The sequence below is a fragment of the Nomascus leucogenys genome, chromosome 12, assembly GCF_006542625.1.
Source record: "Nomascus leucogenys isolate Asia chromosome 12, Asia_NLE_v1, whole genome shotgun sequence".
NCBI lineage: Eukaryota > Metazoa > Chordata > Mammalia > Primates > Hylobatidae > Nomascus > Nomascus leucogenys.
Genome location: NC_044392.1, coordinates 46,012,709 through 46,027,335, shown reverse-complemented (window position 1 = coordinate 46,027,335; position 14,627 = coordinate 46,012,709). Strand labels below are relative to the sequence as shown.

The 14,627-nt window shown below is 52.3% G+C and overlaps 2 protein-coding genes and 1 pseudogene across 3 annotated transcripts in view; 1 reads left to right on the top strand and 2 right to left on the bottom strand.

The window, feature by feature from the left end:
• Nucleotides 1-130: 130 nt before the first annotated feature.
• Nucleotides 131-5,171, top strand: LOC100587360 (metaxin-1). Its single transcript, XM_003259395.4, is given in 9 exon segments — nt 131-496; nt 499-681; nt 1,698-1,767; nt 1,900-1,979; nt 3,473-3,565; nt 3,729-3,911; nt 4,038-4,114; nt 4,585-4,739; nt 4,832-5,171. Coding segments are annotated over 9 exon segments (1,401 nt in total). The 5' UTR covers nt 131-151; the 3' UTR covers nt 5,047-5,171.
• A 1-nt stretch (nt 5,172) lies between these two features.
• LOC100593727 lies at nt 5,173-10,632 on the bottom strand (annotated as a pseudogene). The gene is made up of 12 exons (XR_004032644.1): nt 10,557-10,632; nt 10,097-10,188; nt 9,622-9,859; nt 9,407-9,522; nt 8,934-9,073; nt 8,556-8,727; nt 8,083-8,320; nt 7,252-7,476; nt 6,693-6,856; nt 6,277-6,323; nt 5,917-5,986; nt 5,173-5,821 (listed from the first exon to the last, which is right to left on the bottom strand). The product of XR_004032644.1 is annotated as a lysosomal acid glucosylceramidase-like (transcript).
• Nucleotides 5,256-14,627, bottom strand: part of GBA (glucosylceramidase beta) — a 28,549-nt gene continuing 19,177 nt past the window's right edge. The window contains exon 12 of the transcript XR_004032643.1: nt 5,256-5,312. The gene's annotated coding sequence lies outside the window, so the exon portion shown is untranslated. The remainder of the gene's footprint in view (nt 5,313-14,627) is intronic.

Genomic DNA, 14,627 nt, shown 5'->3' with positions numbered 1-14,627 from the left:
TCACCTATGCGACAGCCTGCGAGCCTCTCTTCCCCTCCCCCACCCAAGCCCCAGCCTGGCCTCCGCTCCGGCCGCCGCCACCGCCCCTGTTTTGTTTCCATGGCGACAGGCGGCGCAGGGCCTGCTCCAAACATAACGCGCTGTGGAAAACATGCTGCTCGGGGGACCCCCCCGCAGTCCCCGCTCGGGGACGAGCCCCAAGGGGCCCCGGAGCAGTACACGCCACGTGCAGTTCGGCAAGAGCCCCCAGACCTGGCCCAGGCGCACAAGACCCCGCTCTCCTGAGCCTGCCGCGCCTTCAGGGGTTCGGGGCTCCACTTGGCCGAGGCGCCGTGACTCTCCGAGACGCGCCGGGCCGACAGTGCTGTCCCGCTACGTGGGCCATCTCTGGATGGGCCGGCGGCCGCCCTCCCCCGAGGCCCGCGGCCCAGTCCCCCGCAGTTCAGTTGCCAGTCGGGCCAGAAGAAGCCTCGCCTCCCCGGGGACCTCCCTAGGCACCCCCTGCCCGCAACGACCGGAGGGGCGGTGGCGGGGGGCGGGCCCATGCAGGGGAGGGCAGAAGCACACAAGGAAGTGTTTCCGGGACAGAGGGCGGGCAAGATGGCGGCGCCCATGGAGCTGTTCTGCTGGTCAGGGGGTTGGGGGCTGCCGTCAGTGGACCTGGACAGCCTGGCCGTGCTGGTGAGGGGTGGCGCCGGCGCCCTCTGCTGTGCCCTGATGACTGGGGAGGGGGCCGAACTAGCCAAGCATCCAAACTTTGCCAGGGCTACTCAGCACGGGCGCAGTGGGGGAAACTGAGGCAGTCAAAGAGCGTACGTGGCCGATATGGGCTTAGTGCCCTATGCTGTAGTTTTCTAGGCTTAATGCAGCCATGAAAAGAAGCCTGGTTGGGAGTTCAGGTGATGGGTTCTAGTATTTGCTCATCCATTCACTGGCTTTGTGACCTTGCGGAGATCCTTTCTCTTTGGGCATTTTTTCTCCATTCGGAGGTTTACTAGGCTGGACTGTCTCAGGGACCTACTCTAGCTTGGAATTCCTGCCTTCTCCTCAGCCCCCTTCTCCTCTTCCTCCTCACTTAACAGCATCTACTGAGCCTATTGTTTGTTAGACCAAACGACTCACAGCCAGGCTTTGTATAAAGAGCTTAGCAATCAAACAGACTTCCTTTGCTTCATTTGTTCATTGACTCCTTGCTTTAAAGAGCATCTATTAGATTTCTTCCAAATATTAAATATTGCCATTCAAAGATGAATAAAATTTGGTTCCTCCCTTCGAGTTTACAGAAAGGCATATAGGTAAGCAAATAAATATAATAAAATATTCACGTATAAGTTAAAGTAGGAACAGACCACAGATAATGCCAAAGAGAAGGGCATTATCAGTGGTTCCAAGAAGAGGGATACTGGTTAGGAAAAGCTTCTGAGGATAGATGTTCACCAGGTAGATGGCAAGAGAGGAGACAGAGGAACGGATTTTCCTGGCTGTCCTGTAATCACGGACATGTCCGGAATCTCTCTCAGCCCTGTGTTGTCCATTTGTAAAATAGAAATGGTAGTGACTCCCCCTTTTTTTTTTGAGACTAAGATATTAAGTATAGGGAATGGCACATAAGGTATTCAATAAATGTAATTTCTCTTCTTGATACCACGGTGGGGGACATGGCCTTGCCTCTCTGACTTCTGCTTCCTTCCCTGCAGACCTATGCCAGATTTACTGGTGCTCCACTGAAGGTGCACAAGATCAGCAACCCCTGGCGGAGCCCTTCAGGTACCCAGTATCCCTTGGGGGTAAGGAAGGGTATGTACAAGGGGAGGAGCAGGAGATAGGCAGGAATGTGTTGCAACTATGTATGACTAGGCAGCTAAGGGTCTGGTTGGTATACTGCTCTCTCAATATCAGGAACGCTGCCTGCCCTTCGGACCAGTCATGGAGAGGTCATCTCAGTTCCACACAAGATCATCACCCACCTTCGAAAAGAGGTAGGTGACTTGGATAGAGGGGGCTGCCAGTGAGAGAAGTTCAGTCAATTCTGTACAATACACATTTATTGAGCACCAGATATATGCCATGCTAGATGCAGGTGACCCAGAGCATCAAGGAGCAAGTCTCATGGCACAGACACACACAATGTCACTGTGATGTATTAAAGCAGTCGGCAAGAGATGGAGCTTAGGGCACTGTGAGGCAGGGAGGGAGAGGAGCACAGGCTGAAGGAGAGTGGAAGACAGCAGTTGGCCTCTGATAGTGGGACTGGAGAAAGATTTCTAAGGACCACTTCCTGTTTTCAGGGACTAGTTTGGGCTAGATATGGGGCTCAGGATGGACAAGGCTTAGAGCCAGGTTGGAGAAGATGAAAGAGCATTACTAGAGGAGTGGGGAGGCCTGGGCTATGCTCTTTACTCTGCCATTGACTATGTGATCTTGGGCAGGCCACGTAACCTCTCAGGGCTGTGCACTCCCTTATTTGTAAAACTAGAGGGTTGGGTCAGCATGTTTTCCAAGGGTTCTTCTAGCATTGATGGTCAGGTTCCAAGAGGGAATACAGTGTCAGAAGTGGGACACTCTTCCTCATTTCTAATTTCCCAAAGGTTAAGGACCTGGGAATTGAGAGGCCTGGAAAGAGGATCCAGATAAAAGCCAAAGTTCCTGGCAAGGCCAGGGCCACTGCCCTGATTGCTTAGGTGTGAACAGAGCTTTTCCAGTTTCCAGAGTATTCTAAATTATTTCCTAACACAGGGGCATTGAGAGAAAGAGATTCTTACCCCCATTCCACAGGGGAGAAACTGAGGCTCAGGGAGATTTAAGGATCATGCTGAAGAGGTTATCTGGGGACAAAGCTTACTCAGGATGTGGAGGGGGATGCTGAGGAACAGGGACTGGAGCCTGGGAAGGTAGGGCAGGCTGAGACCTGGGGGTATGGGTGGAATGTGTATGTGGTAGTGGTGTCTGGGCCATGGAATGAAGTGAAAGAAATAGCCAAGAGCTGGGCACTGAGGGAACAAGCTGGGGGGTCCCTGGGCGTGGGTTCCCTGGATCCAGGGAGTGTGAGGATGGCTTTCCCTGGTTCCTGAGGCATGGACCGATTCCCAGCCTGCATCTGAGCTCCGCTGTGCTAGCTTTGTGGTGTCTGGGTTGGGGAAGTTACTGTTAGAAAGTTGCCGTCAGCAGGCGTTGTTCCAGCTTTCCATGGAAATTCTGGGAGCTGCTCCTAGTTTGCGGTGGAGCCTTCCTTCCTTCCCTGCATTGGGCACTGGACCTTGACGGCCAGCAGGCTCCAAGGCCCAGGCTTTTTGCCAACAGCAACAGGCTACTGGCTGGGCCCAGGCAAGGGGGCCTTGGCAGGAAAAGTTCCTTGCTGTACCTCCACTATACTCAGAGGCCAGTGAGGGGGGTACCAGACAGGACTCCTTCCTCCCTGGTGAAGTGCCCCTGCAGCTCCCCAGTGTCCACGCCATGGATATTTCCTCCACAGAAGTACAATGCTGATTATGATCTGTCAGCTCGGCAAGGGGCAGACACCCTGGCCTTCATGTCTCTCCTGGAGGAGAAATTGCTCCCGGTGCTGGTGAGTGTGCCCAGACCTCCCAGCATCCATGGCCAGCAGGGGAGGGGTCGGGCACACACAGACACACACAGACTCAGGACAGCATGGGGGTCAGAAGCCCACCTTGAATCAGACAGGTTCACTGGCTCAGACCTGCCTGTTTCTTCCTGCCTACGCAATCCAGGTACATACTTTTTGGATAGACACCAAGAACTATGTGGAAGTGACCCGGAAGTGGTATGCAGAGGCTATGCCCTTTCCCCTCAACTTCTTCCTGCCTGGCCGCATGCAGCGACAGTACATGGAACGGTTACAGCTGCTGACTGGGGAGCACAGGCCTGAGGACGAGGAAGAGCTGGAGAAGGAGGTAGCTCTGAGACCGGGGGCTATTGTATGAGATAAGCCCCAAGGATGCTGGCCAGGAATGGGAGTGCTTAGGTGGGGAGGTGGCACTGTTCCCGCAGCTGCAAGCCTACCTGTGTCACCCCTACAGCTGTACCGAGAGGCTCGGGAGTGTCTGACCCTGCTCTCTCAGCGCCTGGGCTCTCAAAAGTTCTTCTTTGGAGATGCGTGAGTCTGACTCCAAGTGGGTAATGGGTGGCTTGGAAGAAGATACAGGTTCATATGGAGCAGCTGAAGCTGGGGCTGGGGCTGGGGCTAGGGCTGGCTCAGGCTCCAGATAGCAGGTTCCTGGGATAGATACTGGCCCCAGTGACAGTGTGACTGTGTTTGGGGCCAGAGCCTTCTCAGAGGTACAAAAGGGTAGGGTGGGAGGGCAGCCAGGCACAGGAGGGACCTGAAGAGCTGTGGGGCACTGAATGTGCCCTTTATGCAGCCCTGGGATAGAGCCCTATTCAGGGCCAGGCTGGCGCCACCTGGGGATCTCTCCCCATACCAAGTCTAGAACTGTGTGCCCTGTCCTTCCCTGGTGGCCGCCTGCTGCCGAGAGCCCACCTCCCAGGGCTGACTCTTCCTGCAGCTCCATCTTTACCCCTTCTGCCCCAGTGGTTCTCCATTCCACCCTTCTCTCTCTGCTCCAGCCCTGCCTCCTTGGACGCTTTCATCTTTAGCTACTTGGCCCTGCTGCTGCAGGCCAAGCTGCCAAGTGGGAAGCTGCAGGTCCACCTGCGGGGGCTGCACAACCTCTGTGCCTATTGTACCAACATTCTCAGTCTCTACTTCCCCTGGGATGGAGGTAAGGGGCAGATGGGAGGGGCAGCCCTGGGGAGAGTGGGCAGGGATCCAAGAACTAGTTCTCCTAACACACCTTCCTTCCTTGACCCTCAGCTGAGGTACCACCACAACGCCAGACACCAGCAGGCCCAGAGACTGAGGAGGAGCCATACCGGCGCCGGAACCAGATCCTATCTGTGCTGGCAGGACTGGCAGCCATGGTGGGCTACGCCTTGCTCAGCGGCATTGTCTCCATCCAGCGGGCAACGCCTGCTCGGGCCCCAGGCACCCGGACCCTGGGCATGGCTGAGGAGGATGAAGAGGAATGATTTGTCCTCACACTCCCAAGACTGGTTTTTCTACTCTCGTGCATTCCAGAGGCCCCCGTGCCTCCTCCTTGTTGGTACAGCTGGACACGGGGTGCTGCCCCCCAGAATAAAGCCACTCACACTGACTGGGTTCAAACATTTTCTCCTTTAAGAGCTGCCATTTTTCCTGGCTGGTGCCACAGGAACCATCTGGGTGCCTGGGCACACCCACTGCTGCTTTAAGGCTTCCGCCCTGATGCTGACAGTGCTGCTCCACGGGGTCAGTTCTGCATCTCCAGGAAAGACAAACAGTCTCCAGTTTTGGGCCCAGCTTTCCTAGTCTCTTCTTTTCCTTACCCCCACCCCTCATCTTGTGTTTGTACAGACAGTGAGCTCACCCTAGGCCTGGGCCCAGGCCCAGTTTCCAAAGCAAGCAGCACACAGCGCACATTCACATAAGCATGGGGGCTGGGGGGACACTGGGGATTACTGATCTTTTTCTAGGGGCCTCCAGCCCCTGGCACCACCTAGAGGGGAAGGTGAGTCACCCAAACCACTGCCCCTGGACTTATGTCGCTGTAAGCTCACCCTGGCCCTACTGTGCCCTCTTTAGCCACAGACAGTGTGTGAGCTGACTCTGTCCCTTTAATGCCCAGGCCGAGCCCAGTGCCTCCTTGAGTATCTGCTCCAACACTGGCGACGCCACAGGTAGGTGTGAATGGAGTAGCCAGGTGAGATTGTCTCCAGGAATCCCACAGCAGGATCCTTGATGGTAAGAGGAACATCCTTAGAGGAGCTAGGGAGCAGGGAGGAGAAGCTGAGAGTGTGATCCTGCCAAGGCCCCCCGACCCTGTCTTCAGCCCACTTTCCAGACCTCACCATTGCCCTCACCGGTTTAGCACGACTACAACAGCAGAGCCATCAGGATGCATCAGTGCCACTGTGTCCAGGTCGTTCTTTTTTTTTTTGAGACGGAGTCTGTCTCTGTCACCCAGGATGGAGTGCAGTGGCGCGATCTCGGCTCACTGCAAGCTCCACCTACGGGGGTCACGCCATTCTCCTGCCTCAACCTCCAGAGTAGCTGGGACTACGGGCGCCCGCCACCACACCCGGCTAATTTTTTGTATTTTTAGTAGAGACGGGGTTTCACCGTGGTCTTGATCTCCTGACCTCGTGATCCGCCTGCCTTGGCTTCCCAAAGTGCTGGGATTACAAGCCTGAGCCACCGCGCCCGGCCCAGGTCGTTCTTCTGACTGGCAACCAGCCCCACTCTCTGGGAGCCCTCAGGAATGAACTTGCTGAATGTGGGAACAGATGGTCAGAGTCCCTCGGGATACCTCCCATGAAACCGTCATCTAAGAAGTCACCCACCCACATACCCACCCCATAACTCCTGCAGAAGCTCTGCCCTGGCTCTCTAGGCCTGGAGCCATGCTGCTGGGCACTGACCCTGCTTTTCTGCATCGCAGTCCAGCCTCCGGCTTTGGGGTTGTCTGTTGCTACCTGGTCACTTCCTGCCTCCATGGTGCAAAAGGGGATGGGTGTGCCTCTCCCGAGGTTCCACCCTAAACACCTTCCTGCTCCCTCATGGTGTAGAGTGATGTAAGCCATCCGATGTAGGAGATGATAGGCCTGGTATGGAATGGGGGTGCCCGCCCTCCACTCACCTGAAGTGGTCAAGGTGGTAGAACATGGGCTGTTTGTAAAACGTGTCCTTGGTGATGTCTACAATGATGGGACTGTCGACAAAGTTACGCACCCAATTGGGTCCTCCTTCAGGGTTCAGGGCAAGGTTCCAGTCGGTCCAGCCAACCACATGGTACAGGAGGTTCTAGGGTAAGGACAAAGGCAAAGAGACAAAGGCTCAACACTGGGGGTCCCCAGAGAGTGTAGGTAAGGGTCACATGAGGGAGAGGCGGCTGTGGGTAGCTCAGCCCTGTGAGGGGCACATTCCTTAGTAGCTAAGGAATTGGGGGTGTGAAGATCCAGGCATCTCAAGGGGAGCTGAGAAGTCTGAGGCAGCTGCAAGTGCCTCAGTAGTTGCAAAAGGGGCAATGAGGTGTGCAGACCTGTGAAGGAAAGGCAAGACAGGGAATTGTCCCAGAGTTGCCCAAAAGGGCAGGCTAGCTGGGGAAAGCTGGACAGGAAGGGCTTCTGTCAGTCTTTGGTGAGACTAGTAAGGGGTCTGCAGTCTGCTTTGCAGGAAGGGAGACTGGGGTGGCTTACCGTGATGATGCTGTGGCTGTACTGCATCCCTCGGTCCCAGGAGCCTAGCCGCACACTCTGCTCCCAGAACTTGGAGCCTACACAGGCCTCTGAGGCAAAGAGCATGGTGTTGGGGAACAGGCGGTGTGTCTCCCCTAGGGTGGCTTTGGCTGGAGCAAGAAAGTCCAGGTACCAATGTACAGCAATGCCATGAACATACTTAGCTGCTTCTGGGTCTGTCAGTACCTGCAAAGGAAGAGCAACTGACCCTGGACCCTGCCCACAGGCTTCTGGAACTTCTAGTTACTCTTGTAGGAATCCTGAATTGGGTGGTGGGAAGAATGCAACTAGAGAGGTTTTGGGAGGGATTTTTTGCTTTTGTTTTTGAGACAGGGTCTCACTCTGTCACACAGGCTAGAGTACAGTGGCACAATCATAGCTCACTGCAGCCTCAAATTCTAGGCTCAACTAAACCTCCCGCCGTAGCCTCCAGAATAGTTGGGACTATAGGCGTGCCATCACCACACCCGGCTAACTTTTCTTTTCTTTTTTTTTTTTTTTTTGGAGAGATGGAGTATCACCATGTTTCCCAGGCTCATCTTGAACTCCTTAGGTTCAAGTGATCCACCCACTTTGGGTTCTCAAAGTGCTGGGATCATAGGCATGAGCTACCACCCCCAGCCTAGAGAGGTTTAAAGTCAGAAGTGTGGGGATCCATGGCACCCTGGAGGTCCAGAGGAAAGGTGCTCTAGGATCCATAGTTGGGTAGAGAAATCCCTCTAAGTTTGGGAGCCAGTCATTTGGATGCTGGATTTGAAGGTCACTGGAGCGCCATGGAGGCCTGGGCCTTACCACTTTTGCCCAGTGGGCCAGCAGCAAGCGTTGGTCATCCAGCATGAATAGGAAGACATTGTGGTGAGTACTGTTGGCGAGGGTAGGACCTAGGTCACGGGCAATGAAGTCTCACTGATGTTCACGGAAGAAGCCCAGGCATTGGAAGGGGTATCCACTCAACAGCCCAGCAGAAGGCTCATTTTCAGCTGTCACTGCCCAGAACTGTAACTTGTGCTCAGCATAGGCATCCAGGAACCTGGCAAGAGAAAGGTCATGAATGATCTGGCCAAGAAAGTGGACCAGACCGAGAGAACAGGAAGCCTGATGGAGTGGGCAAGACTGACAGATCCAAGTCTGAAAGGCACAGAAGGTAGAAAGGTGAGCTGAGGACAGGCAGATCTGGAAGTGGAACCAGGTTGAGGGTTGGGACACAGATCAGCGTGGCCAAAGGGGAGGCCAGTCCTGATCCCACATCCTTGCTGATCCCTTACTTCACAAAGTATCTGGCCCAGGTCTGGTGGTAGATACCTCTGGGCTGTCCCTTGAGTTACCCCTTCCCATTCACCGCTCCACTGGTCTTGAGCTGAGTGGGTGATGTCCAGGGGCTGGCAAGGAGTGAAACGGGACGCTGGGCCAACTGCAGGGCTCGGTGAATCAGGGTATCTAGAGACAAAGGCAGTGAAGAGAGAAGCACCCAGATTTGGAACACATACTAGCCCAACCAGTGCATCCGGTTCAGCCATCACCCCCCACCCTCCCACCCCCGGGACAAAACAGCAGGGGACAAAATGTCTCCACAAGCAGACCTACCCTACAGCTTCTCAACCTCCAGACATCAGGGCCATCAGGGCCTGAGAAAGCTAGAATGCCTACCTTGAGCTTGGTATCTTCCTCTGGGAGGCTGAAGTCGTGCAACTGGAAATCATCAGGGGTGTCTGCATAGGTGTAGGTGCGGATGGAGAAGTCACAGCTGGCCATGGGTACCCGGATGATGTTATATCCGATTCCTATAGAAAAGGATGATCAAGATATGGTAGTCTGAGTCAATAGGAGAGTATGGGACTCTGCTTATCACTTGCCAGTCCTAATAGTGTCTGAGTCAGGGCCAAAGGGAACTTGGGCTCCTGGGTTGGAACCTGTGGAAGCTGGCACCAGGGTGAAGCACAGGCCTTTCTGAGCCTGAGTCCATAAGCAGTTAGCAGATGATTGGCACAGAAATCTTATTTCACTGGGCATTAAGACAGGAACCAAATGTCAAGGATGGGCAGAAGTCAGGGTCTGAAGAATGGGCAAAGAAAAGTGTCAATGGCTCTATGTCATCTTGTCCCCTTCCTCCTCATCTTCTTCAGAGAAGTATGATTTAAGTAGCAAATTCTGGGCAGGGGGTGACAGGGCAAGGATGTTGAGGGCAGCTGCATCTGTCACGGCCCCTCCAAATCCCTTCACTTTCTGGAACTTCTAGCTGCAGGATCAGTAGCAGGCCTGAGGACATCCACAGGGAATAAGGGTATCAGTGCCCAGGGGAGAAACTCCATGGTGATCACTGACACCATTTACCTCTAGGAGGACCCAGCCTGGCCCCGGGGGGTGAAGGGTGTAATGTTTACCTGTGCCGGTGCAATTAGCCTGGATGGTCCCGTACTCAGCTCCATCCGACGCCCACTGCTTCTGCTCTCATAGTGGCTGAAGGTACCTAGGGCAGGAAAGGTCGGGGGGTCAAGAGTCACAGTATGTGGCATTGCAGACATAGACAACTGAGCTGTAGCTGAAGCTTTTAGGGATGCAGGGGCACCACCTGGGAGGGAGGGAGCACAAGCAGAGGTGAGGTCTGACGAGGATATGGAGAACGGACACAGCTGCTCGGAGAGACTGAAGACGGTTTCAAAAGTCCTCACCCCAAAGTTGGTCTCAGTCACTCAAAAGGATTTATTGAGCACCTACTAAAAGTCTACCACCAGCTTACTGGAAGGCTACCAAAGGACTATGAGGCAGAAGGGAGCCTCTGTGCTACCTCCCCACTGCCTTGACTCACTCACCTGATGCCCACGACACTGCCTGAAGTAGAAGCAATCCTGTGAGGCTGCCAGCCATGATGCTTACTCTACCTGAAGGCTTGGGACATTCCTGAGGACAGAATGAGGAGTGGCTGAAAAGCAAGCCCCTCTCCGCCCCTCAACTACTCTCCCAGGCAGGGCTTAGCTGCCTTTGGGTGCCCATGGCCTTGTCTCCCACGTTCATTAGGACAAGGCCCACAGACACCTGGGTGCAGCTCTCCCTGCAACCCTTCTGATGACAACTCTCTGCCCACCCCAAATCAGGATGCTCCCCACCACTCTTCCCACCCATTTCGACTTCGACCCCTCCCTCCATCTGTGCCTTGCTCAAAGAGCCATGATGGCCCTGGATTCAAAGAGAGTCTGTCATTCATTGAATTCCAGTGCTAGGATTCCAGAAGCACTGTGACAATGCTGATTGGGAGCTCTCTCTCTTACCTCTCTGGAAGGACTTGAAAACTCCATCACCTCAGGGTCACTAGATGAGGAGAAGAGCACGGGGGTTCCAGAGTCTCTGAAGGATAGAGGATCCACTAAACAAAAACAAGGATGCAGGTACCTGCCTTAGCTATAGGCGCTAGGTTAGCCCTGCAAGTAATTCCGGTTTCCTGACGTGGATGGGTCATGTGATGACTGGGAGCATCACATGACACAGGAAGTGAGGCAATTGCAGCCATACTTCTAAAGGGCAATTGGCTTCCTCCGAGTTGTTATAGATTATACACCCTATAAAATTCTGGAGGGTATATGTGAATGACAACTTTAGGAAGAGCCTAGAACACAGAAGACAGATTTGGATGGAGAATCGGGTAAAGGTTCCTAAATCCCAGAGGATGGGAACCACAGCAGGCACACTGCTTTTTTGATAAAAATTTCAAAATGATACAAATAAAGCTAATACCAAAAAAAAAGAAAACAAAAAACAAAAACAAAAAACCTTCATTGCACAACATGCTGAGGCTACCGTGATGTTTAAGACACAGTCTTTGCCCTATAGAGGTGCATGAGGCATGGAAGTCAGGCACATAGATATTTACAGATAAAGACAGAAACGGTAACAGATGTTCATGGAGAGCTCTCTGAAATGAGGAGGGATCATTCGTGGGTGGGGAATTATCCAGGATGGCTTCACACTGGAAAAAGTGAGGGGGGTTATTAGCCAGTGAAGTGTAGGGCGCAAGGAGGGTGGGACACTGGCAGTGGGGTGGCAGGACTGGAGGGAGGGGAGTGGTCAGCGTGGTTCCCCTGCATCACCCTCATTTACTCATTAAGGCATGGGAGAGTCACATGACACAGGCAGTGAGGCAATTGCAGCCATATCTCTAAAGGGCAATTGGCTTCTAGATGCAGATTGTAATAATTGTTCTTCCTTCCTCACAGGACAGGGAGGTTTGTAAAGTAGTTCAGAAACCAGAAAGTGTTGTAAAAAGCCATATGCTCAATGGACATGAGAAGGAAGTTGTCCATGCCGTTTGCCTCATGAACCACATCAAATGAGATTTGGTGGGAGTGGCACACACAGTCATGACCAGACTAACCCCAGCTCTCAGCCTATTTCCTCGCCTAGAAAATGGAGGCAATGCTACAACCTCAAAGGGGTCAGTGAGGTAAACGCAGTGCCTGGCAACTTGGGAGGTGCCTGGCAACTATTTGTCTGTTGTTCGTATCTGTTTTTATACAGTCTTAGTGAGACGGCAAGGTTGGAATCCTGGCTACACCATTTACTGGCTGTTTGACCTTCAATAAATCAATCACTCTAAGCCTCTATTTCATCTGTAAAAGGGGAGTGATAACTCCTACCTCATTGAACTGTTGTGAGGTTTGAGTGTGATAATGTGTCTCTAGTACACTGCTTGACACTAAACATTGCAACATGTCAGGCCTCTGTTCCTGGAGTTCCTTGAAGGAGTGTCTTACTCATTCTAAATATCCTTGTAGACAGCCTGGCACAGGGGTAGCTGTCAAGTTGTAGAACTGAACTAGTTGCCTCACTATGTCAGTAGCCACCCCTTCCAGACTTCCTGCTTTTCTCTTTTTTTTTTTTTTTTTTTTTTTTTGAGATGATGTCTCACTCTGTCACCCAGTCTGGAGTGCAGTGGACGACCTCAGCTCACTGCAACCTCTGCCTCCCGGGTTCAAGCAATTCTCCTGCCTCAGCCTCCCAAGTAGTTGGGACTACAGGCACGCACCACCACGCCTGGCTAATTTTTGTATTTTTAGTAGAGACGGGGTTTCACCATGTTAGCCAGGCTGGTCTCAAACTCCTGACCTCAGGTGATTCGCGCACTTTGGCCTCCCAAAGGGCTGGGATTACAGGTGTGAGCCACAGCGCCCAGCCTGACTTCCTGCTTTTCAAGGAAACGTTGCACAGGATTTGTTCTGGGTAGGGCAGGTAATTATCTAGGACCTTACTTCCCTCAAATTCATTCATCTCACAGATATTTCCTGAGCACATTCCACATTTGCCTCTCCTGCTTTAGTGAGTTTAGAAGTTCAACCATCTCCTTTCTCTTTCTGTGTACAGGGAGTGAGCTGCTTCTTTTTTGGCCAGGTACTGAGCAAAATATTTTTTTTTTTTTGAGACGGAGTCTTGTTCTGTCGCCCAGGCTGGAGTGCAGTGGCATGATCTCGGCTCACTGCAAGCTCCGCCTCCCGGGTTCACGCCATTCTCCTGCCTCAGCCTCCTGAGTAGCTGGGACTACAGGCGCCTGCCACCACGCCTGGCTAATTTTTTATATTTTTAGTAGAGACGGGGTTTCACCGTGTTAGCCAGGATGGTCTCCATCTCCTGACCTCGTGATCTGCTGGCCTCAGCCTCCCAAAGTGCTGGGATTACAGGCGTGAGCCACCACGCCCAGCCTAATGTCTGTATTTTTTGTAGAGATAGGGTCTTGCTGTGTTGCGCAGGTTGGTCTCAAACTCCTAAACCCAGAGGATCTCCTGCCTCGGCTTTGCAGAGTTCTGGGATTACAGGCACAAGGCACCGTGCCCGCCCCTCTTTTCTTCTTTTTATACTTCATTTTGTAAAATTTTTCCAGGGTGGCTGGGCACGGTAGCTCATGCCTATAAGCCCAGCACTTTGGGAGGCTGAGGCAGTGGATAGCTTGAGGACAGGTGTTCATGGCCAACATGGCAAAATCCCATCTGAAATGAAAATACAAAAATTAGCTGATTGTGGTGGTACACACCTGTAATCCCAGCTACTCAGGAAGCTGAGGTATGAGAATCACTTGAACCCAGGACTCGGAGGTTGCAGTGACCCAAGATTGTGCCACTGCACTCCAGCCTGGGAAACAGAGTAACACTCTGTTAAAAAAAAAAAAAAAAAAATTTCCAAGGTGGATATCATTTCACATTTCATATTTCCTGTACAATATGATTTGTCCTTGAGGATTTTCTATTTCATTTTCTAAGTAAAGTTAGTTTTAATAAGGACTAATGTTTATTGTGCCAAAGACAAAATTACAACAAATTTAACGATCTCGACTGGACTCCTTCCTTCCTTCCTGCCTTCCTGCCTTCTTTTCTCCTCTTCCCTCCCCTCCCCTCTCTTCTCTTTTTTCTTTCTTTCCCTCTCTCCCTCCCTTCCTCTCTTTCTTTCGACGGAGTCTTGCTCTTTCACCCAGGCTGGAGTGCAGTGGCATGATCTTGGCTCACTGCAAACCCCGCCTCCCAGGTTCAAGCAATTCTCCTGCCTCAGCCTCCCTAGTAGCTGGGATTACAGACGCACACCACCATGTCTGGCTGATTTTTGTATTTTTAGTCAAGACCGGGTTTCACCATGTTGGCCGGGCTTGTCTCAAACTCCTGACCTCAGGTGATCCACTCGCCTCGGCCTCCCAAAGTCCTGAGATTACAGGCATGAACCACCATGCCCGGCCCTGATTGGGCTTTTTCTACAAAAAATTCTTGTGAAACCTTTCTGCAATATTTTATAATAAAGTCCTACTGATTTATATTTGATTTTATATTTGTAAGTCAGGTGAAATGAGTGAATTCTTCCTTGTGCATGAATATACTACATGTTGCAGAACGTCTACCTTTCCTGGGCTCCATCCACTAAATTCTCAAAGTGCCGCCTAATCATTGTCTCTATTAAAGATGCCCCACAAATTTCCAAAATGCCCCTAGGGTGTGCCTGAGAGCCACTACCCTAGGTGCCTCTCTTCAAACACCTAGGCCTCACTGCAGTGGCCAATAGGGGCATACTAGGTGGCCACAATCACGTTCCTCTGTCCCCTTTGTATAGCACTTGAAAAAGAGTTAGCTAAGGCCTGGTACAGTGGCTCATGCCTGTAACCCCATCATTTTAAGAAGCTGAGACAAGAGGATCCCTTGAGGCCAGGAGTTCAAGACCAGCCTGGGCAACATAGAGAGACTCCGTCTTTACAAATATATATATATATATATATATATATATATATATATATATAATTTTTTTTTCTATTTTTTTTGGTAGAAAAGGGTTCTCCAGTGGCCAGGGCGCAGTGGCTTTTGCCTGTAATCCCA